The sequence below is a fragment of the Balaenoptera borealis genome, assembly GCF_965194805.1.
Source record: "Balaenoptera borealis genome assembly, chromosome: 4".
Classification (NCBI taxonomy): Eukaryota; Metazoa; Chordata; class Mammalia; order Artiodactyla; family Balaenopteridae; genus Balaenoptera; species Balaenoptera borealis.
Window position 1 is genome coordinate 120,271,928 of NC_138861.1, and position 27,370 is coordinate 120,299,297.

The 27,370-nt window shown below is 41.4% G+C and overlaps 1 protein-coding gene across 8 annotated transcripts in view; it reads right to left on the bottom strand.

Annotated features, from left to right (window-relative positions):
- Positions 1 to 27,370, bottom strand: part of LOC309627322 (uncharacterized protein) — a 92,066-nt gene that overhangs the window by 60,580 nt on the left and 4,116 nt on the right. For 2 of the 8 annotated variants that reach the window (XR_014243673.1, XM_082389190.1), the window contains one exon: positions 25,377 to 25,462. Coding sequence is in view for 6 of the 8 variants with exons in the window: in XM_082389190.1 (XP_082245316.1) it covers positions 25,377 to 25,462 (86 nt within the window). In the remaining 2 variants the exon portion in view is untranslated. The other 6 variants (XR_014243672.1, XM_082389189.1, XM_082389192.1 and 3 more) reach the window with 6 other exon arrangements.

Genomic DNA, 27,370 nt, shown 5'->3' on the forward strand with positions numbered 1-27,370 from the left:
TACTGCCAGCCTGGGGCCCGTTTTTGCACAGCCTGTGAGCTAGGGATGAATTTTGCATTTTCAAAGGTTGTTGAAAAAAGAAAAGAATATGTGTATGGGGAAAAACCCGGGTTTTTCCTCCTATGAGTCTCCTTTACTCTCACACTACTCCTGCATTCACAACAATTCTGACATTAGATGTGAGGGTGTTTCCCCCATCAAGAAATCCTGTGACACCAGCAGGGTGTCCTACGATTCAACTCAATTTTGACACTGCCTACCTGAAGATAGCATCCGATCCCACAGGTTAAGCGCTCAGTCCCGTAAGACCATCCCCCTCTTCAGATGCCAATCACAAGTAGTAGGGCCCCAAGCTAACCACAACTTCTGTCCAAGTTGGCTACAAATCAGAGGTTCTCACAGCCCCTTCCTTGGGTATAACTACTTTGCTAGAATGGATCACAAAACTCAGCGAAACACTTTAGGTTACCAGTTTATTAAAGAATATGTCAAATGATACAGAGAAACAGCCAGATAAAGAGTTCAGGGCAGGGTCTGGTAGGGTCCCGAGCTCAGGAGCTTCTGTCTCCTTGCATTTGGGGTGTGTCACCCTCCCAGTATGTTCACCAACGTGAACATTGGTGAACAGGACGTGTTCACCAACCTAAAAGCAATCTTAACCCCATACCATTGGGATTTTATGGAGGTTTCCTCACCTAGGCATGATCAATTATTAACTCTATTTCCAGCCCCTCTCCTCTCTCTGGAGAAGTGAGTGGGGGGCTGAAAATTCTAAGCTTCTTATCATGGTTTGATCCTTTTGGTGACCTGCCCCCATCCAGGAACCATCCAGGAGCCCACCTAGAATCACCTCGTTAGAACAAAAGACATTTCCATCACCAGGAAGTTACATGGGTTTCAGGAGCCCTATGTCAGCAACTGGGGTCAAAGACCAAATATTAGAACAAAAGTTGTCTGTAGTGCTCTTATCACTTGGACTACTACAAGAGTTTTAGTTGCATTATGCCGGGAACTAGGGGCACACACCAATATACATATTTTTACTATTATTTAACAATATGTGACAGAGATATATGTTGCCTGCAAAGCCTAAAATACTGACTTTCTGACCTTTTACAGAAAAAGTTTGCTAATGCCTGATATATAGAGAGATTTAACTCTCATGAAGTTAGAGTCTAGAAAGGAAATTAAAACAACAATAATAAAAAAAAATTAAAAGAAAAACAACAATAATAACAAACACAATAACATAACAATGATTCTTTGATCTTTTACTATCTTTTGAGCATCGAGTTAAGTGTATTATGTCATTATCTCATTTAATCTTCATCAACAAACCTATAAGATAGTTATGATTATTGTTAACTTACCAATGAAGAACCCAAGACTAAAAAGGTTAGTATCAAAGATCACATAAATGACCAGACCTGGCATTAAAATCTAGGTTGTCTGACCCAGAGCCCGTAACCACTCAGTTCAGGTACACAAAATGACAAAAGGTAGAAAGTGATAGGTATCTCAAGAAACAGAAAAACACAACACGCTGTGGGAAAACAGATATGGCAGCTAACACTTCCGGAGGGGATGTTCAGGGAAGATTTCAGGGACAAGGCATCTTTTAAATGTCCTGAAAGATGGGAAAGATTGTAACGCTGTGGTGAAGGACAGGGAGCCATGGAACAGCCTAGAGGCATTGGTGTGTGGAGGGAACAGGGAGTCCCATTTAACGAGAAGGGAGTACTGGGAGCCCAGTGGAAAACCTGGATCAGAGGGAGGTCCCAGACGGCGTCGAATGCGGAACTAGGGGAAAAAACAGAATAGAAATAAATGTGACTAAACATTTATGACTAAACAATTAGCACAATCAGCCCGATGCGCCGCAGAGATTAATCTGAGAAGGATGTATTGGATGGAGTAGTGGAAGGAGAACAGAGGCAGAAACATACATTAGGAGACTACTAACAAAAATCCAGATCTGAGATGATAACGATCCAAATTAGAGGGGAGACGAACAGAGTGGTAGAGAGAGATGTACAGAGTATTGTTAAGTCTCCACCTACACTCCTTCCAAAGTCACAAAACCACGCAAGAGGGAAGGCAAATGGCTTGGCAACCACAAGCCCCTCTTGCTTCCACAGGCCCCTCAGGCTAAATATTGCCTTTTCATGACATCCTCAGTCTAGTTTTTTCCCAGCCTCGTGCCAACACACACACGCACACACCAGTTTGACTGTTTTGCTGACTAAAGGTCCCAGTTTTAGACATAAAGAACAGACTTGTGGTTGTCAAGGAGGAGGGGGTGGGAGAGGGATGGATTGGGAGTTTGGGATTAGCAGATGCAAACTATTATATACAGGATGGATAGACAACAAGGTCCTACTGTATAGCACAGGGAACTATATTCAATATCTTATGATAAAACATAATGGAGGGCTTCCCTGGTGGCGCAGTGGTTGGGAGTTTGCCTGCTAATGCAGGGGACACGGGTTCGAGCCCTGGTCTGGGAGGATCCCACATGCCGCGGAGCAACTGGGCCCGTGAGCCACAACTGCTGAGTCTGCGCGTCTGGAGCGTGTGGCCCGCAACGGGAGGGGCCGCGATAGCGAGAGGCCCGCGCACCGTGATGAAGAGTGGCCCCTGCTTGCTGCAACTAGGGAAAGCCCTCGCACGAAACGAAGACCCAACACAGCTAAATAAATAAATAAAGTAGCTATTAATTAAAAAAAAAAAAAGTGGTAACTCTTGGGAAGAAACTGAGAAAGATCGCTTTTAAAAAAAAAAAAACATAATGGAAAAAAAATTAACACATTGTAAATCAAATATACTTTGAAAAAATAAATTTTTAAAAAATAAAAATAAAGGTCCCAGTTTTGGTCCTCTTGATAAAGTCATTACTTGATATTTGTTTTAATGGAATTTCACCTGAATAAAAATGTCAACGTTTTGGGGCTGAGTGGGGAGGTGGAGGGAACAATGCCCACGCAGTGTGATTTCCCAGGTCCACAATCCACAGGAACTGTCCTCCAAACGGGTGGTGACATCTGTACACAGATCTACAGCTCACACTTCCTGACATGCAGGCCTTGGTTTGGTGGATCTGTCAGTTCAGTCACTTAAAAACTTAAGTGGGGGACTTCCCTAGCAGTCCAGTGGTAAAGACTCTGCACTTCCACTGCAGGGGCATGGGATCGATCCCTGGTCGAGGGACTAAGATCCCACATGCTGCGGAATGTGGCAAAAAAAAAAAAAAAAGAATTCGGTGGTTATTCAGGAAGGGAAATAAGAGAGATGAAAATTTGGTCTGTGCTCTTAAGGAGCTAAGAGTTTAATAGGTAAATGAACTATTGATTGAATAGTCCAATGAATACAGAATGTTTTAATATAAATGCATGTTAATATCATCAAATTAAATTCATTTGAAACACTCGAGGAATACTTTTTTTTTGAATAGCTGAATAATATGAACAGGTGAGGTTTACCCACCCTCTCACTCTCCCTTTCCATAGTCAAACTGTCAACCAACTTGAATAGAAAGCTTCTTTGAAAATACACTAATCACTGCCACTACTTCTGAAACATATCTGGACCTCAGTGGAATGAGTCTGTCTCCAAGGGCAGGATATGGTTTGGTAAATCTCAAGGGTGAAGCCAAGCAGGGAAGGACATTCTTACCCTGCAATGGTCTGTGAATGCTTCAAGACAAAGGAGAAAGAAGAAAATGTGGCTGGAGGGAAAACAAACTCAACCCCCAAGAGAGGCTGTATTAAGCACTGAGCTGAAAGAGTAGGGTGAGGACACAAACCCCAGGGAGGCAACAACATTGAAAGCCAAGAGGCGAGAGAAAGCCCTGTGGAGGGGGTGGAGCTTGTGAGTCAGACACGTGGATAGGAGGTCCTTGTACAGAAGAGCAGCGGCGTCTGGCTGGCTGCCAGGGGAGAGCAGCACCTTAAACGTGATGCCAGACTGGACAGCCATAGTCTACTGACCATAAATGTGTTCTGGATTGGTGGCCATTACAGGACAAATCTAAATACGTACAGGCTGAAAGGATGACAAACAGTAAAAGAGCTAATAGAATCCAATAAGATCCTTCAGGTCTATTCTCTTTGGGGTGAGTTTTGACTTAGATTTTGAAGCTCATATTCCAGGCCTTCTTTGCTATCGTTGACTCATCTGGTCCAACTCCCAACAGCAAGTTATGGCCTCCTTTGTTTTGCCTGATTGTGCCTTTGAATCCCAAGTCCCACTGCCCTCGATGTATGTATGAATCATCGTTGAGCGCACAAGGAAGGATTCCAGTAAAGGAAATAAGCAGGGTTGTTAGAGGAGCAATTCTGGGGCCTTGTTGTTATTCACTGGACACTGCTTATTTCACTTTGTGGGTTTACAATGCAGCAGCTGTTTCAATGTCTCCTGTAAAGCTAGATGCAGAGAAATATCACGAATTAAAACAGACCAAAAAAGACAGCAAATTACTTTACCAGTTACCCCCAAGTTGACAGTCTATAGATTACAACCAAATCTTAAAGTGTTTTGCTGGTCAGTTGTATTTTTCTGTAGCTCTTACGTGTCTATTTGAAGACCTAAAGCAGGTGATGTTTTCGGCCCAGATCCAGAGTTTAAAACTTACGTCATAGAATGTAAGCCTACCTAAAGTTTTATGAGAATTTCTGTTAAGCTTTTGGGGGTTTGGACTGTATGCTGTCATCCTTCATTTTCAAAGAAGACATTTTTTAATGATGGTGTTTCACATATATACTTCCCATTGTCGGCAACATCTACGCTGCATTACTTATAAACTACTGTCAAACTCTCAAAACTTTTCTGCCTCATGGCATCCTGAACTTGATTCCTTCTCCTTTTCCTCTCATGATGGATGGAGAAACAGATGATCATAAAGCTTTCAGAGGTCGTTGGTGGGTTTGTGCGGTAGGGGAGAGCTTGTGGGGAGAAAGGACAAATTGGAGAGTAGAGAAATAGGAACCGTTCTTGGCAAAATAGCTTTGCACGGGAGTCATTGCGTCTGTGTGATACCTCGATGCCAGCCTGTAAGAAAAGTAGGCTGGCAATGGGGTCACTCAGGGGTGCTCACTGGGGAAGAATAATGGTTCCTGCAGACTGGCAGCAAGAATTTGTCCTGTCTTTTCAAAATGCTGTGGAGAGACTTCTTTGCCAACGAATGCATCCTTGGGCCGCTGAAAGGGACAAGCAAATTTACACATATGCCTCCAGGTGAAAAGCATAGAAAAAAGGTTTCCTCTCCTCTGTACCTAGAAGACCTGGGTTCTAGTTCTGATTTTACTAACAACTAGTTGTGTGGCCCACAGTAAAACCATTTAGCATCTATGAAATCTAGCTATGTTTTGTGAATAAAGGGAAGATCTGAGTAAATAATCTCCCTGGCCCTAAAATTCCCTGGGCCTATAATCTATTATGTATCTGGTAGCCTCGATAGCAGTGAAAGTCTGGTGCAGCAGTTCTTCTAAAGCTTCTATTGTCTAGTCCTGTCTATAATCAGGCCAAGTCCTGTAGTTTGTGAGATTAACACGAGGCACAAAATAACTGTGTGTCATCAGAAACAAAGAGTTTGGAAAAGACATTTCCCCTAATGAAATTAAATATCACTGCTCAAAAATAATAAAAGCCTATAGATAGAAAATATCAACGCCACCACAAATCAACATCTGAGGAACAGCTCTAGAAAACATCTGGAAAATAGCGCTAAGTTAACAAACCACTAGATAAAATGTTTGATTTCCCAGTCACTGATGTTACTAACTGCAAAAGCAGTTTAAAAGTCTTATGAGGAATAATATCTTGGCACTGGATGAACAGCAAGAAGCCCAGCTGTTTGCACTTGCTGTATAACAAGTGCCAGTATACGTACTGTAATCCACACAGTCTGCTGAAGATGGAACAGCCAACCGCACGACGTGATGGAGAGTTCTGACTGGGCAGGGGTGATCAGGCCATGGGGACTAAGTAACAGGCACTGACCTCTTTTTACTACAACAGCCCACTTCCAGGGCGACTTCCTTGTGAAATGTTGTTTCTTGTTATATATTCATTCATTTGCTTTTACCTGAAATTTATATCATGGCCTGGAAAGAACTTCTATTTTCAGACAAGAGTCCCCTCTAAACCATAACAGATGTTGGAAATGCTACTGAGACTGATCAAAAAAGAAAAGGAGGAGGGGATATTAGCAAGGACTGTATCAGTGACAAACAGAAAAGGAAGGGGCCCTTAGGTGAGTGGACATGTAGAGAGAGAAGCTGAGAAGAACAGGAAAGCAAGATAATGTGACTCCTTCAGCCTTCTCACCTCAAAGGACCAGAGGATCATATCCATTCTGCTACTGAGATTTTGAAAGAGACTAAGGTAAAATTGCAAGACAAAGGAAAAGGAGGGAGCATTCAGACAGCAGGACAATATGTTTATTTGCAAAACTTCTTAGGCACTTCTTGAAATCAGCAATTCTTTGGAATTTAAAAGCTAAAGTCTGGTCAACTTTGCTATCAATCATTCAATGATTAGTTGTTAAGCTCCTCAGTACGCTTGAGGAAAGCTTCAGGGCATGGGTGGGTAGGGGGAATAATAGTAAACAAAACAGAAGTGGGCTATGTGGAAGACACTTTATTCTGGTAATCTCATTATTCTGGTAACTGATCAATCACCGCCTACAATGTGTTATGAAAACAAAAAAAGATATGTAGGGAAGGGGTTTCTTCTCTTTCCTTTATTTATATGCTAGAAAGATAGATAACAATCAAATAACCACAAAAATAAATATAAAATTGCAACTGTATGAGTGCAGCAAAGGAGAGGTATCTGGTCCTATGAGAGAATGATTAGAAGATTTGAACTTGACAGAGGTGAGAGATAGCTTCCTTGAGGAAGCGATATTTGAATTTCAATGTGAAGGATGACTGGAGTTTAATTAGGTGAGGCTGGGATGGAGGTGAGAAAGAGTTCTCCAGGAAAAGGTCAGAAGAAATGGAGTGATCAAAGAGCTGCAAGGCCCGTGTTCAGGAATGGAGGGCACTCAAGGAGCATGTTGCAAACTGAAACTGGAGAAAACATAAGAGCAAAATTTGCAGGAGTCTATAGGTCATATTTGTCTTTATTCTCAAAGCGTTAAAGGGTTTTTGTGAGGACAGCGATAATGTCAAATTTGGTGTTAAGAAGATCACTCTGGCTGCAGTGTGTACAATGGATTATAGGAACAAGAATGGATGCAGACAGCCTAGTCCGTAGATTATTTCAGTAGTGCACAGTCCAAATGATAAAAGAAGGTAGCTGGCCCTAGGGTGTTGCTGATGATGGAGGAGCAGGAGTTTCAGCGAGACTCATGGCCGGTAGGAGGTAAGCATGTCAGGTCTGCGATTGGTCTATGATTGGGTGGGGTGAGGCACCAACAGTCCCAAGAAGCTACACTTCACTCAAATAAGAACTTGCTTTGAATGCAGAATGCAGAAAGAAGGCAGTGGTATTCTAAAAAACACGAACAACCAAAGAACCCTACCCTGTCTTTTCTTATTTACAGAATTTCCTGGTAATAGCCAACCACTTCCACTGAAAAGGATGACATAGAAGGAGAGGGAAATATAGGGGAACCCACAGTTCCTTTTCCTTTTGGTCCCTCCTTATTCATCAGGAAGCTAAATTATTGTAGAGCACATTGGTAGGATGTGCATGTATAAATAAGTGAAAAAAAGTGTGAGAAATAAGAGAGTTAGTTTTGTGCAGCGTTTCTGCTCTTCTGTCAATACCAAAAACAAAATGCAGGGCTTCCCTGGTGGCGCAGTGATTAAGAATCTGCCTGCCAATGCAGGGGACATGGGTTCGAGCCCTGGTCCAGGAAGATCCCATATGCCACGGGGCAACTAAGTCCGTGTGCCACAACTACTGAGCCTGTGCTCTAGAGCCTGCGAGCCACAACTACTGAGCCCGCACCTCACAACTACTGAAGCCCACGCGCCTAGAGCCCGTGCTCCGTAATGAGAAGACACTGCAATGAGAAGCCTGTGCACCGCCACAAAGAGTAGCCCCTGCTCGCCGCAACTATAGAAAGCCTGCGCACAGCAACAAAGACCCAACGAGGCCAAAAAAATTAAACAAATAAGTTTTTAAAAACTGCATGTGCATGTACCAGCTAAGAAGCACGAATCGTGTAATTTTGGTGATTCCAGAAGTTTAATGCTCTTATAGTTTCATTTAAACTGGTATTCCACAATATAAAGAGGAAAGGTAAAATTCATGCTCATAACTAAATTTTCAACTTTTTCTTTATTTAAAATGACATTAAATAAAAAATAAAAGACACCAGAACAAGTTGAAAGAGACCATGGAAGAAAAGGGAAAACATATTTTCATATCTTTAACAGCCCTTTGCCCTTACTCTTTTGAACAAGGCATCCTGCATTTTCATTTTGCACTGGGTCCCAAAAATTATGTAACAGGCCCTGCATAATACTTTCATTACTAGCTTGTAATTGGCTACTTACTTGCTTAATTCCTACCAGATTCGCCCACTGCTGAACACATAGTAGGCCAGAAGGAAATGTCAAACAAAAACAAATCTAGACATAGGTAAGAAGAGACCTTATTTAAAAGGATCATTGTGACTGGAGGAAAGGGACTATTGCAGTAGAGAATGCTCTGACCATAGGATCTGCAATGGTCTTTATAAGAAGAGATCTGGACACAGACATGCACTCACAGAGAAAAGACCTTGTGAGGACACAGAGAGAAGGCAGCCGTCCACAAGCCGAAGAGAGAGGCCTCAGAAGACACCGAACTTGCCAACCTCTTGATCTTGGACTTCTTGTCTCTAGAACTGTGGGAAAATAAATTTCTATTGTTTGAGCCACAAAGGCTGTGCTATTTTTTTATGGCAGCTCTAACTAACTAATACAATCTTCTTATTTTTGAGATACTTTATATATTCTGTTTATATCCCTTCTCAGATGTACATATTACAAATATTCACTATTTGACTGAATTGCCATTTCACTTTTTAAATGATGTCTATCAAAGAATAGAAGTCTTTAACTTTCAGGAAGTCAAATCATTTAGTTCTTTTATGTTGTGGTTTGTGCTATTTGCAATCATTCCCAACTACTCCCTCTGCCTCAGCAGTCCCCAACCTTTTTGGCACCAGGGACCGGTTTCGTGGAAGACAATTTTTCCACGGAGGGGGGTGGGAGTGAGGGGTGGGCAGGGGGGAGGGGGGATGGTTTCAGGATGATTCAAGCGCATTACATTTATTGTGCACTTTATTTCTATTACTATTACACTGTAATATATAATGAAATAATTATACAATTCACCATAATGCAGAATCAGTGGGAGCCCTGAGCTTGTTTTGCTGCAACTAGATGGTCCCATCTGGGGGTGATGGGGACAGTGACACCCGAAGTGTGTTGCTTATGTCCAGTCTACTCCGTGATCTCGTTTTGGTCCCTGTCACTGCAGAAAACCCTGCTTCACAAAGACAGGATGTTGGAAATGCAAGCAGGCTTTTCCGTGCTTTTGTGGCAATCTCAGGATATTCCACCTTGACTTTGATCCAGAACATATGGAGATTTGAAGTTGTCTCAAACATACTTTTAAGGCCACTGTCATTTGCGATCTCAAGCAGTTGATCCTCTTCTAGCATGGACAAAGTCAATTCACCTGGCTTATTCACAAATGGGTCACGGATCCATTCCTTCCCAGTTCAGGGGTCTTTTGTGGTTGGGAAGTAATGCTCAAACTCTTGAAAGCTGAGATAAGTGAGCAGTTTTGAAGGTTTCATGACTTCCTTGGATAGCCAGTAACCACATATTAAACAAAGTGGGCTTGGAGAATGTAAATCACCTGTTGCAATGAACCTGTAGTTTAAGTAGGACTCTTGGTATTTTCTTTTAAATGCAGCTTTCTTTTTGTGGGCAGTCTTAGAGTCTTCTGCTGTCTCATCATTGGGTCTTTCCCCTTTTCAAAGAAGCTCTCCAGAGACATTTGTTTTTTACTCATTTTGGCTAGGGTTAGCTTGTGCGCTTACCAAAACTGTGACTGAGACAAGTGCACAGTGTGGGAAAGAGGCATGGACAGAGGTGGTAAACAAAATAACGGGCGGGCCATGAATAGACTGAAATAAGTGTCGGATTCTGACTTAAAGTCTGCCACCAGATGCAGTTCTACAATTGAAGTACATCAACTCACTTGCCAATATAAAGCCTGCCACCAGATGCAGCTTAATTGTCACTTGACAATCACTGACAGGGTTTTTTGTTTTTTTTTAACATCTTTATTGCAGTATAATTGTTTTACAATGGTGTGTTAGTTTCTGCTGTATAACAAAGTGAATCAGCTATACATAAACATATATATCTCCTCCCTGTAGCATCTCCCTCCCACCCTCCCTATCCCACTCCTCTAGGTGGTCACAAAGAACCGAGCTGATCTCCCTGTGCTGTGCGGCTGCTTCCCACTAGCTATCTATTTTACATTTGGTACTATATATATGTCCAAGCCACTCTCTCACTTCGTCCCAGCTTACCCTTCCCCGTCCCCATGTCCTCAAGTCCATTCTCTACATCAGCATCTTTATTCCTGTCCTGCCCCTAGGTTCTTCAGAACCTTTTTTTTCTTTAGATTCCATATATATGTGTTAGCATAAGGTATTTGTTTTTCTCTTTCCGACTTACTTCACTCTGTATGACAGTCTCTAGGTCCATTCACCTCACTAGAAATAACTCAATTTTGTTGCTTTTTATGGCTGATTAATATTCCATTGTATATATGTGCCACATCTTCTTTATCCATTCATCTGTCGATGGACATTTAGGTTGCTTCCATGTCCTGGCTGTTGTAAATAGAGCTGCAATGAACAGTGTGGTACATGACTCTTTTTGAATTATGGTTTTCTCAGGGTATAGGCCCAGTAGTGGGATTGCTGGGTCATATGGTAGTTCTATTTTTAGTTTTTTAAGGAACCTCCATACTGTTCTCCATAGTGACTGTATCAATTTACATTCCCACCAACAGTGCAAGAGGGTTCCCTTTTCTCCACACCCATTCCAGAATTTATTGTTGGTAGATTTTTTGATGATGGCCATTCTGACCAGTGTGAGGTGATACCTTATTGTAGTTTTGATTTGCATTTCTCTAATGATTAGTGATGTTGAGCATCCTTTCATGTGTTTGTTGACAATCTGTATATCTTCTTTGGAGAAATGTTTATTTAGGTCTTCTGCCTATTTTTGGATTGGGTTGTTTGTCTTTTTGATATTGAGCTGCATGAGCTGCTTGTATATTTTGGAGATTAATCCTTTGTCAGTTGCTTCATTTGCAAATATTTTCTCCCATTCTGAGGGTTGTCTTTTCATCTTATTTATGGTTTCCTTTGCTGTGCAAAAGCCTTTAAGTTTCATTAGGTCCCATTTGTTTCTTTTTGTTTTTATTTCCATTTCTCTAGAAGGTGGATCAAAAAGGATCTTGCTGTGATGTATGTCATAGAATATTCTGCCTACGTTTTCCTCTAAGAGTTTTATAGTGTCTGGCCTTACATTTAGGTCTTTAATCCATTTTGAGTTTATTTTTGTGTATGGTATTAGGGAGTGTTCTAATTTCATTCTTTTGCACGTACCTGTCCAGTTTTCCCAGCACCACTTATTGAAGATGCTGTCTTTTCTCCATTGTATATGCTTGCCTTCTTTACCAAAGATAATGTAACCATATGTGTATGGGTTTATCTCTGGGCTTTCTATCCTGTTCCATTGATCTATATTTCTGTTTTTGTGCCAGTACCATACTGTCTTGATTACTGTAGCTTTGTAGTATAGTCTGAAGTCAGGGAGCCTCATTCCTCCAGCTCCATTTTTCTTTCTCAAGATTGCTTTGGCTATTCGGGGTCTTTTGTGTTTCCATACAAATTGTGAAATTCTTTGTTCTAGTTCTGTGAAAAATGCCATTGGTAGTTTGATAGGGATTGCATTGAATCAGTAGATTGCTTTGGGTAGGATAGCCATTTTCACGATGTTGATTCTTCCAATCCAAGAACATGGTATATCTCTCCATCTGTTTGTATCATCTTTAATTTCTTTCATCAGTGTCTTATAGTTTTCTGCATACAGATCTTTTGTCTCCTTAGGTAGGTTTATTCCTAGGTATTTTATTCTTTTTGTTGCAATGGTAAATGGGAGTGTTTCCTTAATTTCTCTTTCAGATTTTTCATCATTAGAGTATAGGAACGCAAGAGATTTCTGTGCATTAATTTTATATCCTGCTACTATACTAAATTCATTAATTAGCTGTAGTAGTTTTGTGGTAGCATCTTTGGAATTCTCTATGTATAGTATCATGTCATCTGCAAACAGTGACAGTTTTACTTCTTCCTTGCCAATTCGGATTCCTTTTATTTTTTTCTTCTCTGATTGCTGTGGCTAAAACTTCCAAAACTATGTTGAATAATAGTGGTGAGAGTGGGCAACCTTGTCTTGTTCCTGATCTTAGTGGAAATGGTTTCCGTTTTTCACCATTGGGAACGATGTTGGCCATGGGTTTGTCATATATGGCCTTTATTATGTTGAGGTAAGTTCCCTCTATGCCTACTTTCTGGGGAGTTTTTATCATAAATGGGTGTTGAATTTTGTCAAAAGCTTTTTCTGCATCTATTGAGATGATCATATGGTTTTTCTCCTTCAGTTTGTTAATATGGTTTATCACACTGACGGATTTGCATATATTGAAGAATCCTTGCATTCCTGGGATAAACCCCACTTGATCACAGTATATGATCCTTTTAATGTTCTGTTCAATTCTGTTTGCTAGTATTTTGTTGAGGATTTTTGCATCTATGTTCATCAGTGATATTGGTCTGCAGTTTTCTTTTTTTGTGACATCTTTATCTGGTTTTGGTATCAGGGTGATAGTGGCCGCATAGAATTAGTTTGGGAGTGTTCCTCCCTCTGCTATATTTTGGAAGAGTTTGAGAAGGATAGGTGTTAGCTCTTCTCTAAATATTTGATAGAATGTGCCTGTGAAGCCATCTGGTCCTGGACTTTTGTTTGTTGGAAGATTTTTAATCACAGTTTCAATTTCAGTGCTTGTGACTGGTCTGTTTATATTCTCTATTTCTTCCTGGTTCAGTCTCGGGAGGTTGTGCTTTTCTAAGAATGTGTCCATTTCTTCCAGGTTGTCCATTTTATTGGCATATAGTTGCTTGTAGTAATCTCTCATGATCCTTTGTATTTCTGCAGTGTCAGTTGTTACTTCTCGTTTTTCATTTCTAATTTTATTGATTTGAGTCTTCTCCCTTTTATTTTTTGATGAGTCTGGCTAGTGGTTTATCAATTTTGTTTATCGTCTCAAAGAACCAGCTTTCAGTTTTATTGATCTTTGCTATTGTTTCCTTCATTTCTTTTTCATTTATTTCTGATCTGATATTTATGATTTCTTTCCTTCTGCTAACTTTGGGGTTTTCTGTTCTTCTTTCTCTAATTTCTTTAGGTGTAAGGTTAGGTTGTTTATTTGAGATGTTTGTTGTTTCTTGAGGTAGGATTGTATTGCTAGAAACTTCCCTCTTAGAACTGCCTTTGCTGCATCCCATAGGTTTTGAGTCATCGTGTTTTCATTGTCATTTGTTTCTAGGCATTTTTTTATTGCCCCTTTGATTTCTTCAGTGATCTCTTGGTTATTTAGTAGTGTATTGTTTAGTCTCCATGTGTTTGTATTTTTTACAGATTTTTTCCTGTAATTGATATCTAGTGGCATAGCATTGTGGTCGGAAAAGATAGTTGATACAATTTCAATTTTCTTAAATTTACCAAGGTTTGATTTGTGACCCAAGATATGATCTATCCTGGAGGATGTTCCATGAGCACATGCGAAGAAAGTGTATTCTGTTGTTTTTGAATGGAATGTCCTGTAACTATCAATTAAGTCCATCTTGTTTAATTTGTCATTTAAAGCTTGTGTTTCCTTATTTATTTTCATTTTGGATGATCTGTCCATTGGTGAAAGTGGGGGTTTAAAGTCCCCTACTATTATTGTATTACTGTTGATTTCCCCTTTTATGGCTGTTAGCATTTGCCTTATGTATTGAGGTGCTCCTATGTTGGGTGCATAATTATTTACAGTTGCTATATCTTCTTCTTGGATTGGTCCCTTGATCATTATGTAGTGTCCTTGTCTCTTGTAATAGTCTTCATTTTAAAGCGTATTTTGTCTGATATGAGAATTGCTACTCCAGCTTTCTTTTGATTTCCATTTGCATGGAATATCTTTTTCATCCCCTCACTTTCAGTCTGTGTCCCTAGGTCTGAAGTGGGCCTCTCGTAGACAGCATATATATGGGTCTTGTTTTTGTATCCATTCAGCCAGTCTATGTCTTTTGGTTGGAGCATTTAATCCATTTACATTTAAGGTAGTTATCAATATGTGTGTTCCTATTACCGTTTTCTTAATTGTTTTGGGTTTGTTTTTGTAGGTCTTTTCCTTCTCTTGTGTTTCCTGCCTAGAGAAGTTCCTTTAGCATTTGTTGTAAAGCTGGTTTGGTGGTGCTGAATTCTCTTAGCTTTTGCTTGTCTGTAAAGGTTTTAATTTCTCCGTTGAATGTGAATGAGATCCTTGCTGGGTAGAGTAATATTGGTTGTTGTTTTTTCCCTTTCATCACTTTAAATATGTCCTCACACTCCCTTCTGGCTTGCAGAGTTTCTGCTGAAAGATCAGCTGTTAACCTTATGGGGATTCCCTTGTATGTTGTTTTTCCCTTGCTGATTTTAATATTTTTTCTTTGTATTTAATTTTTGATAGTTTGATTAATATGTGTCTTGGCGTGTTTCTCCTTGGATATATCATGTATGGGACTCTCTGTGCTTCCTGGACTTGATTAACTATTTCCTTTCTCATGTTAGGGAATTTTTCAACTATAATCTCTTCAAATATTTTCTCAGTCCCTTTTCTTTTCTCTTCTTCTTCTGGGACCCCTATAATTCAAATGTTGGTGTGTTCACTGTTGTTCCAGAGGTCTGTGAGACTGTCGTCAATTATTTTCATTCCTTTCTCTTTATTTTGCTCTGCGGTAGTTACTTCCACTGTTTTATCTTCCAGGTCACTTATCCATTCTTTTGCCTCAGTTATTCTGCTATTGATTCCTTCTAGAGAATTTTTAATTTCATTTATTGTGTCATTCATCATTGTTTGTTTGCTGTTTTTCTTCTAGGTGTTTGTTAAACGTTTCTTGAATTTTCTCCATTCTATTTCTAAGATCTTGGATCATCTTTACTATCATTATTCTGAATTTTTTTTCAGGTAGACTGTCTATTTTCTCTTCATTTGTTTGGTCTCGTGGGTTTTTACCTTGCTCCTTCATCTGCTGCATATTTCTCTGTCTTCTCATTTTGTTTAACTTACCGTGTTTGGGGTCTCCTTTTCCCAAGCTGCAGGCTCGTAGTTCTCGTTGTTTTTGGTGTCTGCCCACAGTGGGTGAGGTTGGTTCAGTGGGTTGTGTAGGCTTCCTCATGGAGGGGACTGGTGTCTGTGTTCTGGTGGATGAGCTCGATCTTGTCTTTCTGGTGAGCAGGACCACATCCGGTGGTGTGTTTTGGGGTGTCTGTGAATTTACTATGATTTTAGGCAGCCTCTCTGCTAATGGGTTGTGTTCCTGTCTTGCTAGTTGTTTGGCATAGGGTGTCCAGCACTGTAGCTTGCTGATTGTTGAGTGGAGCTGGGTCTTTGCATTGAGATGGAGATCTCTGAGAGAGCTTTTTCTGTTTGATATTTCATGGGGCTGGGAGGTCTCTGGTGGACCAATGTCCTGCACTCGGATGTCCTGCGTCAGAGGCTCAGGCCTGACACCCAGCCAGAGCACCAAGGCCCTGTCAGCCACACGGCTCAGAAGAAAAGGGAGGGAAAGAAAGAAAGAAGAGAGCAACCAAACCAAAAAACAAATCCACCAATGATAACAAGCGCTAAAAACTATACTAAAAAACAAACAGAAAAAACGGACAGACAGACCACTGGACAAATGGTAAAAGCAAAGCTGTACAGACAAAATCACACAAACAAGCATACACATACACACTCACAAAAGGAGAAAAAGGAAAAATATATATAAAAAAAGAAAAGGAAGAGAGCAACTAAATCAATAAATAAATCTACCAAGCTCTAAATTCTAAACTAAGATAAACATACAACCAGAAACAAATTAGATGCAGAAAGCAAACCCCAAGTCTACAGCTGCTCCCAAAGTCCACCACCTCAATTTTGGGATGATTCATAGTCTATTCAGGTATTCCACAGATGCAGGTACATCAAGTTGCTTGTGGATATTTAATCTGCTGCTCCTGAGGCTGCTGGGAGAGATTTCCCTTTCTCTTCTTTGTTCGAACAGCTCCTGGGGTTCAGCTTTGGATTTGGCCCCGCCTCTGTGTGTAGGTCGCCTGAGGGCATCTGTTCCCTGCCCAGACAGGATGGGGTTAAAGTAGCAGCTGATTAGGTGACTCTGGCTCACTCAGGCGGGGGGAGGGAGGGGTACGGGATGCAGGGTGAGCCTGCAGCGACAGAGGCCAGCGTGATGTTGCAACAGCCTGAGATATGACGTGTATTCTCCCGCAGAAGTTGTCCCTGGATCACGGGACCCTGGCAGTGGCAGGCTGCACAGGCTCCCAGGAGGGGAAGTGTGGATAGTGACCTGTGCTTGTGCACAGGCTTCTTCATGGCTGTAGCAGCAGCCTTAGCATTTCATGCCCGTCTCTGGGGTCCGCACTGATAGCCGCGGCTCACGCCTGTCTCTGGAGCTCATTTAGACGGTACTTTGAATCCCCTCTCCTCGTGCACCCCAAAACAATGGTCTCTTGCCTCTTAGGAAGTTCCAGACTTGTTCCCAGACTCCCTCCTGGCTAGCTGTGGTGCACTAGCCCCCTTCAGGCTGTGTTCATGCATCCAACCCCAGTCCTCTCCCTGGGACATGAACTCCGAAGCCCAAGCCTCAGCTCCCAGGCTCCACCCGCCCTAGCAGGTGAGCAGACAAGCCCATCAGGCTGGTGAGTGCTGCTCGGCACCAATCCTCTGTGCAGGAATCTCTCCGCTTTGCCCTCCGCACCCCTGTTGCTGCACTCTCCTCTGTGGCTCCAAAGCTTCCCCACCACCCACCTGCTGTTTCCACCAGTGAAGGGGCTTCCTAGTGTGTGGAAACTTTTCCTCCTTCACAGCTCCCTCCCAGAGGTGCAGGTCCCATCCCTATTCTTTTGTCTCTGTTTTTTCTTTTTTCTTTTGCCCTACCCAGGTACGTGGGGAGTTTCTTGCCTTTTGGGAAGTCTGAGGTCTTCTGCCAGCGTTCAGGACATGTTCTGCAGTAGCTGTACCTCATGTAGATGTATTTTTGATGTATTTGTGGGGAGGAAGGCGATCTCCACGTCTTACTCTCCGCCATCTTGAAGCTCCAGTCACTGATGGGTTTTGTATTTTTTTAAATAAATTTATTTATTTATTTATTTATGGCTATGTTGGGTCTTCATTGCTGCTCACGGGCTTTCTCTAGTTGCAGAGAGCGGGGGCTACTCTTCATTGCAGTATGAGGGCTTCTCATTGCAGGGTCTTCTCTTGTTGAGGATCACGGGCCCTAGGCACACAGGCTTCAGTAGTTGTGGCACGCAGTCTCGGTAGTTGTGGCATGTGGGCTCTAGAGTGCAGGCTCAGTAGTTGTGGTGTATGGGTTTAGTTGCTCTGCGGCATGTGGGATCTTCCCAGGGATCGAACCCATGTCCCTTGCATTGGCAGGTGGATTGTTAACCACTGCACCCCCAGGGAAGTTCCCACTGATAAGTTTTTTTTTTTTTTTTAAGATTTGCCTGTTTCTTTTTTATTTATTTATTTATTTTAAAAATTTATTTATTTATGGCTGTGTTGGGTCTTCATTTCTGTGCGAGGGCTTTCTCCAGCTGTGGCAAGCGGGGGCCACTCTTCATCGCGGTGCGTGGGCCTCTCACCATTGCAGCCTCTCTTGTTGCGGAGCACAGGCTCCAGACGCGCAGGCTCAGTAACTGTGGCTCATGGATCTTCCCAGACCAGGGCTCGAACCCGTGTCCCCCGCATTGGCAGGCAGATTCTCAACCACTGCGCCACCAGGGAAGCCCCTGATAAGGTTTTAATATGAGTCTGAAAGCGATTGACTTATTATGGTCTCTGTGCAGTCAACCCTCTCTGTTATGATAATCTGTATTTGCAGCCGCTCCCCAGCACGCTAGCATCACTGACTCAGCTCCTCATCAGATCATCAGGCATTAGATTATCATAAGGAATGCACAACCTAGATCCCTTGCATGTGCAGTTCACAGTAGGGTTCGCACTCTTATAAGAATCTAATGCCACCGCTGATCTGACAGGAGGTGGAGCTCAGGCGGTAATGCGAGCAATGGGGAGCGGCTGTAAATACAGAGGAAGCTTTGCTCACTGGCCCGCCGCTCATCTCCTGCTGTGAGGCCTGGTTCCACAGCCCAGTACTGGTCCATGGCCCGGGGGTTGGGGACCCCTGATCTGCCGCATTCTAACATCCAAGGTCCAATCAGGAGACAAAAACCATATCAGTTATTTAAACGGAAAAGTTTAGTATAAACGACTGTAAAGTAGTAAAATGTAGTGAGCTACTAAAGGAGATAAAAGAGGATTCTAAGAGGTACAGAAATGGTACCTGCAGATAGCAGCTACCACCTTTAATGTTAATGGAAAGTGATTAAGGAAGGAAAATTCAAAATTTAGAGGACTCCCACACCAAGGTTGAGATGCATACCTCCAAGGAGATGTGTGGCTGTCACAGGAACCTTCAACTTTCTGGTGGCAACGGAACTACTACAGGACATGAGCCACAGCAGCCCCACCACCGGGTGACAGAGAACTTGATGGAGGGCACAGACCTCAGCTGGTCAACAGGACTCACTGACCACAGCTCAGGTCTCAAGATGTGGACTTGTTAGTCAAAATGCTCCTAGCAAGGGAGTGAGGAAAGAGAAGGGAAAGGAACTCAGGACCAAGAAGACTGAGAAGGAGCCAGACAGGTAAGAGGAAAAGGTATTATGGAGGGCATTATGCTAAGTGAAATAAGTCAGACAGAGAAAGACAAATACTCTATGATATCACTTATATGTGGAATCCAAAAAAATACAATAAACTCGTAAATATAACAAAAAGGAAATAGACTCAGGTACAGAGAACAAACTAGTGGTTTCCAATGGGGAGAGGGAAGAGGGGAAGGGCAAGAGAGGGGTATGGGATTAAACTGGGATTATACAAACTACTATGGGATTATACAAACTACTATGTATAAAATAAATAAGCTACAAGGATATTGTACAACACATGAATGTAGCCAATATTTTATAATAACTATAAATGGAGTATAACCTTTAAAAATTGTGAAACACTATGTTGTACACCTCTAACTTATATGATATTGTGCATCAACGATATCTCAAAAAAATAAAATAAAAAGGAGTCAGACAGGTAAGAGGAAAAACAGAAAAGTGGGAGGTAACAGAATCTGAGAGTCAATGTCTGATGCTGCTAAGAGAACTGTCTCAACACCAGCTTTTTGTATTTGCAAGTTTCCTCTATGAGGTTTTTTCTTCTAACCCATCTTCATATAATCCTACTTAACATTTATACCTTTCAATATCAATTTAGATATCTCCTCTTCTGGGAGCCTTCTCAAATCTGCCCCTTAAACACATGGTTATGTGCGCCTTTGGTTGCTAAATGCATTTGCACTTATCCTTGTGATAAAATTTAAGCTCCTTAAACTATGAGATTATGTTTTATTCCTCGCCGTATCTCCAGATCATAACATGCTTCTCAGTGCATTGTTAGCATTTCAGCATTTGATAAATTTTTTTTTAATCTTAATAAATTGCTCTTTTCTCTGTCCCAAATCACTTTTGTTATACTTCCGTCAAGGCACTTATTACCTATTATTATTTTTGTATGTTATTTCCTCTCCCCAAGAAACCATTAGCTCCTACTACTATGATTGACAAGCAGTGTATTGCACAGAGTAAGCATTTTCTAAATATTTGCTGTATAAAATGTCACCAAACTCATAAAAGGTGATTAAACTACAGTAAGACTGTTTCCGGATTGGCTTTTGAACTGTGTCTGAAGACATTTCCTTTTATAACTTTATCAGGAGGCATGCAAGAACCTGGGGGAGTACTGTTTTACACTCATTTGACTACAAGAAGCAAATTAGCTTAAATGGAAAGGGGGGGAGTTTCTTCCTATTAGGAGTAGGACTGCTGTGGAAACTCTGGAGTGAGCTGGAATCAGGCCCTTCACTGCGGGCAAGAGCATTCTCTGTCCCTACCCTCCTGCACATCCTCTGCTTCCATCCTCCCGCTCACAGTGGCCTTTCATTCATTCCTTCATCCTTTTCTTCCTTTTTTTTCTTTCCTGATAACAATGGTGGAATCACGAGGCAAGGGAGGGAAATGCTGTTGAAAAGCATTCCTGGGAATTCCTTCCCTGGAGGTCCGGTTGTTAGGACTCCGAGCTTCCAGTGCAGGGGGTGAGGGTTGGATCCCCGGAGGGTTGGATCCCCAGGAGGGAAACTAAGATCCCACAAGCCATGAGGCCAAAAAAAACAAAAAACAAAAACCTTTCCCTAAGGTTGGCAATGGCCTCCTACAGCTCCAGAATTTACAGATCCTCCATTCAAGAGAGGTTCCAAACTGAGGTTGAATTATTTCATCCAGCCCCACACTGAGAGTGAAGGGACTCTGATTTACCCAGTGTGTGTCAAGTGCCTACTCCTGGTCCACTCAACTGTAGGGTCTTGCAGCAAAAGCCTGGCTAAGAGTTATCCCTGTAACTGCAGCAATGGATCAGCAGGGGATAGAGGTTAGGAAGGATAGGAAACTAAAGAACTAGACAGAAAGAACCTACTACATTATCCACTACACAACCCACCCAGGTCAGAGTTTAAGAGGAGGAAACCATGTCTCGGGGGGAGGAAGGATCCTAAACAACTATAGGGTTGGCCCTAGATTTAATAGTCAGCAATCCAATGTAGGTAGTGTAGGGTCAGGTTTGATGTGACTCGGTGGACACGAAGGGCCTAGATCTCATCCCTACTCACATCAGATACGGCCACTTATGGGGCAGAGGCTCTTTCAGCAGCTCCTTCGGCAGCTCCCATCTTGCTCAGTTATGTCTGACCAATTGGTGAAGGCTGGCCTGCAGGTGAAGGCACTGGGGCTGGGGACAATGGAGGCTTATGATTTCTAGTGTGTTCTGCATCTAGCAGCATATCATTATCCAAACTGACCACTTTGAAAGGCAGCATCTTTTTATGTAGCTAAATATGTTCTCGTAAGTATGAAAAAAATTATTTTCATTATAGTTTATCACATCTCATACCACTTGTCCTATATTTATTATAGGAGAGGATGACGTTGAGCAAGCTGTATATTTAATGTTTCATTTGTTTTACTAATGGAAAAATGACAAAGGAAATTAACCAAAAAAAAAAAAACCCCACTGAATTTTATGGATTTGATCATCAACTCTGCTGCCTCATGTCAACTGTTAACTACTTTCTTAAAATCATATGGACTTTTAAAATCTTAACTCATAACTCATTGACCAGAAAGGGTCCCAGGGCCAACCTACCACCAAGTGAAATCTGACCATGTGTTGTGTAAAGGCAGAGCTGGAACTGCTCCAGGACTAGCACGACCCATTGTTTTTCCTCTGCTACACACATTCCCCAACCACATCTCTGCCCTAGCCCTTTACAGATGTGTTACACCTGTAAGGATTATCTGCATTTTTAAACTAAAAGAAATAAAACAATTATCAGAAATTTTAGGTGTAGGAGAAGTGAGGTTGTAGAAATAGAAATGGATGTAGGTACAGAATTTCCTGTCCTTTCAAATGAGATCGCTGGATAAACATCTTTATTTAAGTTGGTCCACGGTGTTGGAATTGTTTATGAAGTGTTTTATACTATGGAGTGTGGAGTTGAAGGAGTCTAGCAAAATTAGTTAAAGAATATTTTAATTACTTTGGTTCCGTATCATCCTAATTTGTAATCCAACACCTAAAAATTGTTCCCCTTTCTACCAAGAAATAAACCATTTTTTATCCATCTAGTTTTTTTATTTCTGTGCATTCCTTTCAGATCAACTGCACGAAACACAAAACTGTTCTTATTAATCACGTCTCTCTAGGCACACCTACACATTGTCCACCAGATGGCAATGGAAGCCCACCAACAGCTTAAACCACAAAGGAGAAAATTAATCAAGACAAAGGGCTGGGGGGACGTTGCTTTCTCTCTTTTTTAAACCTAATTGTTAAATGGAGGAGGGTTGTTGCATTTTAGAGCCTTAGATATTGGGCTTTTTAAAAAGCCTAATTAAAAAGAAAACTTTTAGAAAGATATGTTACTGACAGTGTTTTTAGTACTCTAACTAGATTACATTTTCTGGTGATTTTTTTCAATGAAACAAAATGGTACTGAACATCACTGCTTGGGTAAAGTTTGCTAAGATATATTTTTTAAGTTCTCAGTAATCTGCTCATTGAAGTGCTTGGCTGGGGGAGGAGTAGAAAGTGGCCTTCCTCTATATTCTTGAAATCTCCTATGCTTTTTCCTCACCCAACTAAGGCACATGAGAGAACATCCTCTTAACAGACCTCATCAGCTGCTGGAAACTGCGTCGGCTACTTTTGCATTTGGATCCTGGTCTTTCAGGCAACCATCCCTTCTTCCTCTATGACTTCCCCCATGTCTCATCCCACTCACTGAATTATTGGGATAATTGTGAGCTTGGGGGGAGTTTCTTAATCATTTTGAGTTTCATATTTCTCAACCTTAGAATTATTTTTTAAATGTCTACTATTTTGTGGAAATAATATTTTAATGAACCTAAAACAATGCCTGGTTCTTGGTAGGTGCTCAAACAATAGCAACAATTATTATTTTTGCCTCCAATTTCTACCTTATTTTGAAAGTGAACATGTGACTTATTAACCATAGTGATTTGTATAGTGTTCTTATCATTTTTGCCTCATGATAAATGCAACAGAATTCTTGCAACAGAATTATGACTGTGCCTATGGTTTATGTGTGCAGGTTAACTATCAAAATTTACATATTTTATGTCTACAAAGAACTCAGGAACTCATGTATTTGCAGCCGTTACGATTTTTGGTTTCTTTAGCCTGGTAGGCTGAATACAACAACATAATACACACACACGCACACAGAAGAAATGCCACCTCAGCTCAGAGTGTGTCTCAAAGCACATATTTTCCAAACTTCAGATGAGGGGGGAGAAACTAATAGATCTAAGAACCGCTGGCTCCCCAGCTCTTAGTTATGGAGAAAGTATATGGATTATATGCTTCAGTTATGCAACTTATAGCTCCACTGGAGTTTCATGGAAAACAAAATAAGAACATTTTTTGTCTTGGAAACTAGACAGGAAATCCCCACTTTACTCATATATCCTAAATCTCAGGAAATAAGAACAGCTAGGCCTAGAGATCCTTTTTGGATTAAGCTTGTTCAATCTACAACTGGGTACCATGTGATCCAGTGTCTGTGGGGAGTCTCATTAGAAGATAATGGCACTAGTTTTGATAAATAATAAAGATCTTTATTATTATAAGTTTCCTTAGAGATGTAATACAGAGGCCTTTCACTGAAAAAAGCAGAAAGGAAAGCTTCCTACAATACCTCTATATATATTTCCTCTCTCCGAAGTTCCTTACTCATGATAGCTAAAATCTCCTACTGCTCTTTTGATCCCCCAGTCCCTCAGAGGGACTTTGCTTCCACTCTGTTCACTACCTTCTTCCCACATGATGTAAAAGTGAGAAGCCATGGGTTCCAGTGTCCCTGTGCACCAGCCACACCCAGAGGACAGCTGGAGGTCCCCTGATTATTCTTCTCTTCTTGGTAAGAAGCATGTGGCATCCCCTAGAATGTGTATTTCTCTTTTCCTGAATGTTTGCCTACATTCCCTACCTTGTTATATTTAAAAGGAGAAAATTTCATGGGAGAAATTCTTGTTTAAAATAACTCTCTCTTGTACCAAGTTTCCTGTAGCTTAAGCCCTATAATATTATATGCTTGCTAGCATGTGATAAGGACTATTTTAGTCTATTACACAGCAACTGTGCATAGGAATCTACTCGATTTCTACTTTTCATTAGTGAAGAAGAAGGCTATTATAAGAAAAAAAACCACCTTTTTGAAAGAGTCTGTGAACCAAGAAAGTAAAGAAACTCTACTTCGATACCTGAATATAATATAGAGGAAAGGAAGGACCTCACAGGAAGGACATTGTTTAGTTTACTAGGGCTGCCATGACATAATACCACAGACTGGGTAACTTAAAACAGTAAAAATTAATTTTCTCATAGTTCTGGAAACTAGATGTCCAAGATCAAGGTTTCAGCAGGGTGGGTTTCTTTTGAGGCCTCTCTCCTTGGTTTGCAGATAGTATCCTCTCTCTGTGTGTCCTCACATGATCTTTCCTCTTCTTATAAGGACACCAGCCAGATTGGATTCGGGCCCATTCATATGACCTCATTTTACCTTAATTACCTCTTTAAAGGTCCTATCTCCAAATACAGTCACATTCTGAGTTATCAGGGGTTAGAACTTCAACATATGAATTATGAGGGGATGCAATTTAGCCCATGACAGAGATTTAAATTTTACTGGAATTAGAGTTGGATATGCCTTTGAAGACTTTAAGCATATTAATAAAAGTTTTTTAATTACTGAAAATATCAAAGTAAATGAAATCCAAATGACAAATAGAATGACAGGCTATGGAATCTGGAATTAGGAGAAAGTAGCTAAACCTCCCTCCCAGTGTGGGGATACCTTCTCCAGGATTCCCAGGATTTGTGCTTGAAAGTATTTCATGTATCAAAAGTCAACTCATTTGTCCTTGTTCTGACATCTGAAGCAACAGACTTACCACTCTTCAGAAGAAAGCTTTCAAATATTTTAGGAAGTTCATCATTTTGCCTAGTCTTGTCTTCTCTAGTCCAAACCCCCCAAATTCCTGGACATTTTTTATATGGCAAGCTTTTTAGACATCTTGCCGTCATAGTGTTTTTTAAAAGTATGTCTCTCTAAATGAATTGGTATCTTCGACATGTTTTTAATCTGGCATTTTTTGAATAGGGAATTGTGTTTCACACAATTGACTTTTTTCACGTAATTGAAGTTTATCCTTTCAAGTAGTAACAGATAAATTAACTTAATCTTCTGTAAAACAGAAACACTCCTTCTTATGATATTTTAACTTACAAAGTTTCATTAAAAAAAATCAGTCTTTTTTTTTTTAAAATACAGAGCAACAGTATATCAACTTTACCTGCTTCCAGCAGATGGCACTAAAGATTGTACAAAGTAATTTTCATCTAGGGTAGAGCTTCCCAGTCCTTTCATGTCATAGCAGAGCTGGAAAATAAGAGCATTTTTGCTGGATAAGTAAACAGTGTGTTGCAGCCGAAGAAGAGGAGCATAGGGATCACCTAAAGGCCCCCTCTGGTTCTGAACTGTGTTGCTTCTACATTCAGATGTTGAAGCCCTAACCACCACCATCCCTCACGTGCCTGTAATGGAAACAGGGTCTTTGAGGAGGTGATTAAGGTTAAATGAGGTCAGAAGGGTGGAACCGTGATCTGATAGAACTGGTGCCCCTGTAAGAAGAAGGGAAGTCCCTGGTGGCGCAGTGATTGAGAATCTGCCTGCCAACGTGGGGGAGATGGGTTCGATCCCTGGTCCAGGAAGATCCCACACGACGCGGAGCACTAAGCCGCGGCCTGCGCTCTAGAGCCTGCGAGCCACAACTACTGAGCCCGTGAGTCACAGCTACTGAAGCCCGCCTGCCTAGAGCCCGTGCTCTGCAACAAGAGAAGCCACCGCAATGAGAAGCCCACGCACCACAACGAAGAGTAGCCTCTGCCCGCCGCAACTAGAGAAAAGACCGCGCGCAGCAATGAAGACCCAACGCAGCCAACAATAAATAATGAATAAAAATTAAAAAAAACAACAGAAGAGACACCAGAGAGATAGCTCTCCCCTCACCGTGTGAGAACACAATGAGAAGGTGGAGGTCTGCAAGCCAGGAAGAGGGCTCTCACCAGAACCTGACCGTGCTGGCACCCTGATCTCAGACTTCCAGCTTCCAGAACTGTGAGAAAATAAATTTCTGTTGTTTAAGCTACCCAGGCTATGGTATTTTGTTATCCTGAGCTAACACACCATCTATCTACAACAAACAATAACCAGCAAGAGGAAAAGTAATTGGCAAAATGGAAACATTGTTGAATGGGTGGTAAGATGATCAGTGTCAACATCGGGCACCCATTAACCCATTAGGAGGTGTTTCAGTATCTTAAAGGCCTAAGAAAGTACTGCTGCTGTAGAAAGCCAGGGAAATTCCAGACCCATTTTAATCTGTACCTCATCAACAGGAATGGGGGGAATACACTATAGCTACTAAGACGTTCCCTTTGGATTGCAAAGAGGGGCATTCCTTTCCTCAGTGGACTTTCAAATGTAAATGAAAAGATGCCCTTTGGAACCTTGCTGCTCAAAGTGTGGTCCAGGACCAGAAGCAGCAGCACCACCTGTGAGCTGGCCGGAGTTTCAGAATCTCAGGCCTTCCCCAACCTACCAAATCAGAATTTGCATTTTAACAAGATCCTCAGGTGATCCATAGGCACATTAAATTTTGAGAAGCATCACTTTACATCTTATATCAGCAAAAAAAAAAAGAGAAGTGTAAGCTTGGTTCTAAAGCTTCACAGAAGCTCACTTTTGGGAATTCCCAAAAGTGGCAGGCCAGTGGTTAGGACTCTAAGCTTCCACAGCTGGGGGCCTGGGTTCAATCCCTGGTCAGGGAACTAAGATCCTGCAAGCTGTGTGGCACAGCCAGAAAAAAAAAAGGAAAAAGGGGGGGGGAAAAAAAAAGCTCACTTTTCTGTTTGGTGGAAATACATTTCTGGCCTAGGAGAGTTTACCCTGGATTTGTGAATATTGGGACTTATGAACAAGGAGCTTTGGGAACCTAACCTGTTCATATGTAAAAGAGTTTATAAGGTTCTAAAAATGGGTTGTATATCCCTGCTGTCAATGCCCTTCAGAATACCAGGTTAGAAATTCTCAGATGGTAGAGACCTGTGGGCTATGTTTATCATATTCTCAGTGGACTATATAGGGTTGTTCAATTTAACTAATTGCCTCAGACTACTGTGCATTTAAGTTCTTCCATTTTTTCAATATTCTAATGGTGATTGCTGCTCTCACTGTGCCTATATCAACAGTGTTTCCTTCTCCTGCCTCGTGATTCATTGTTTCTAA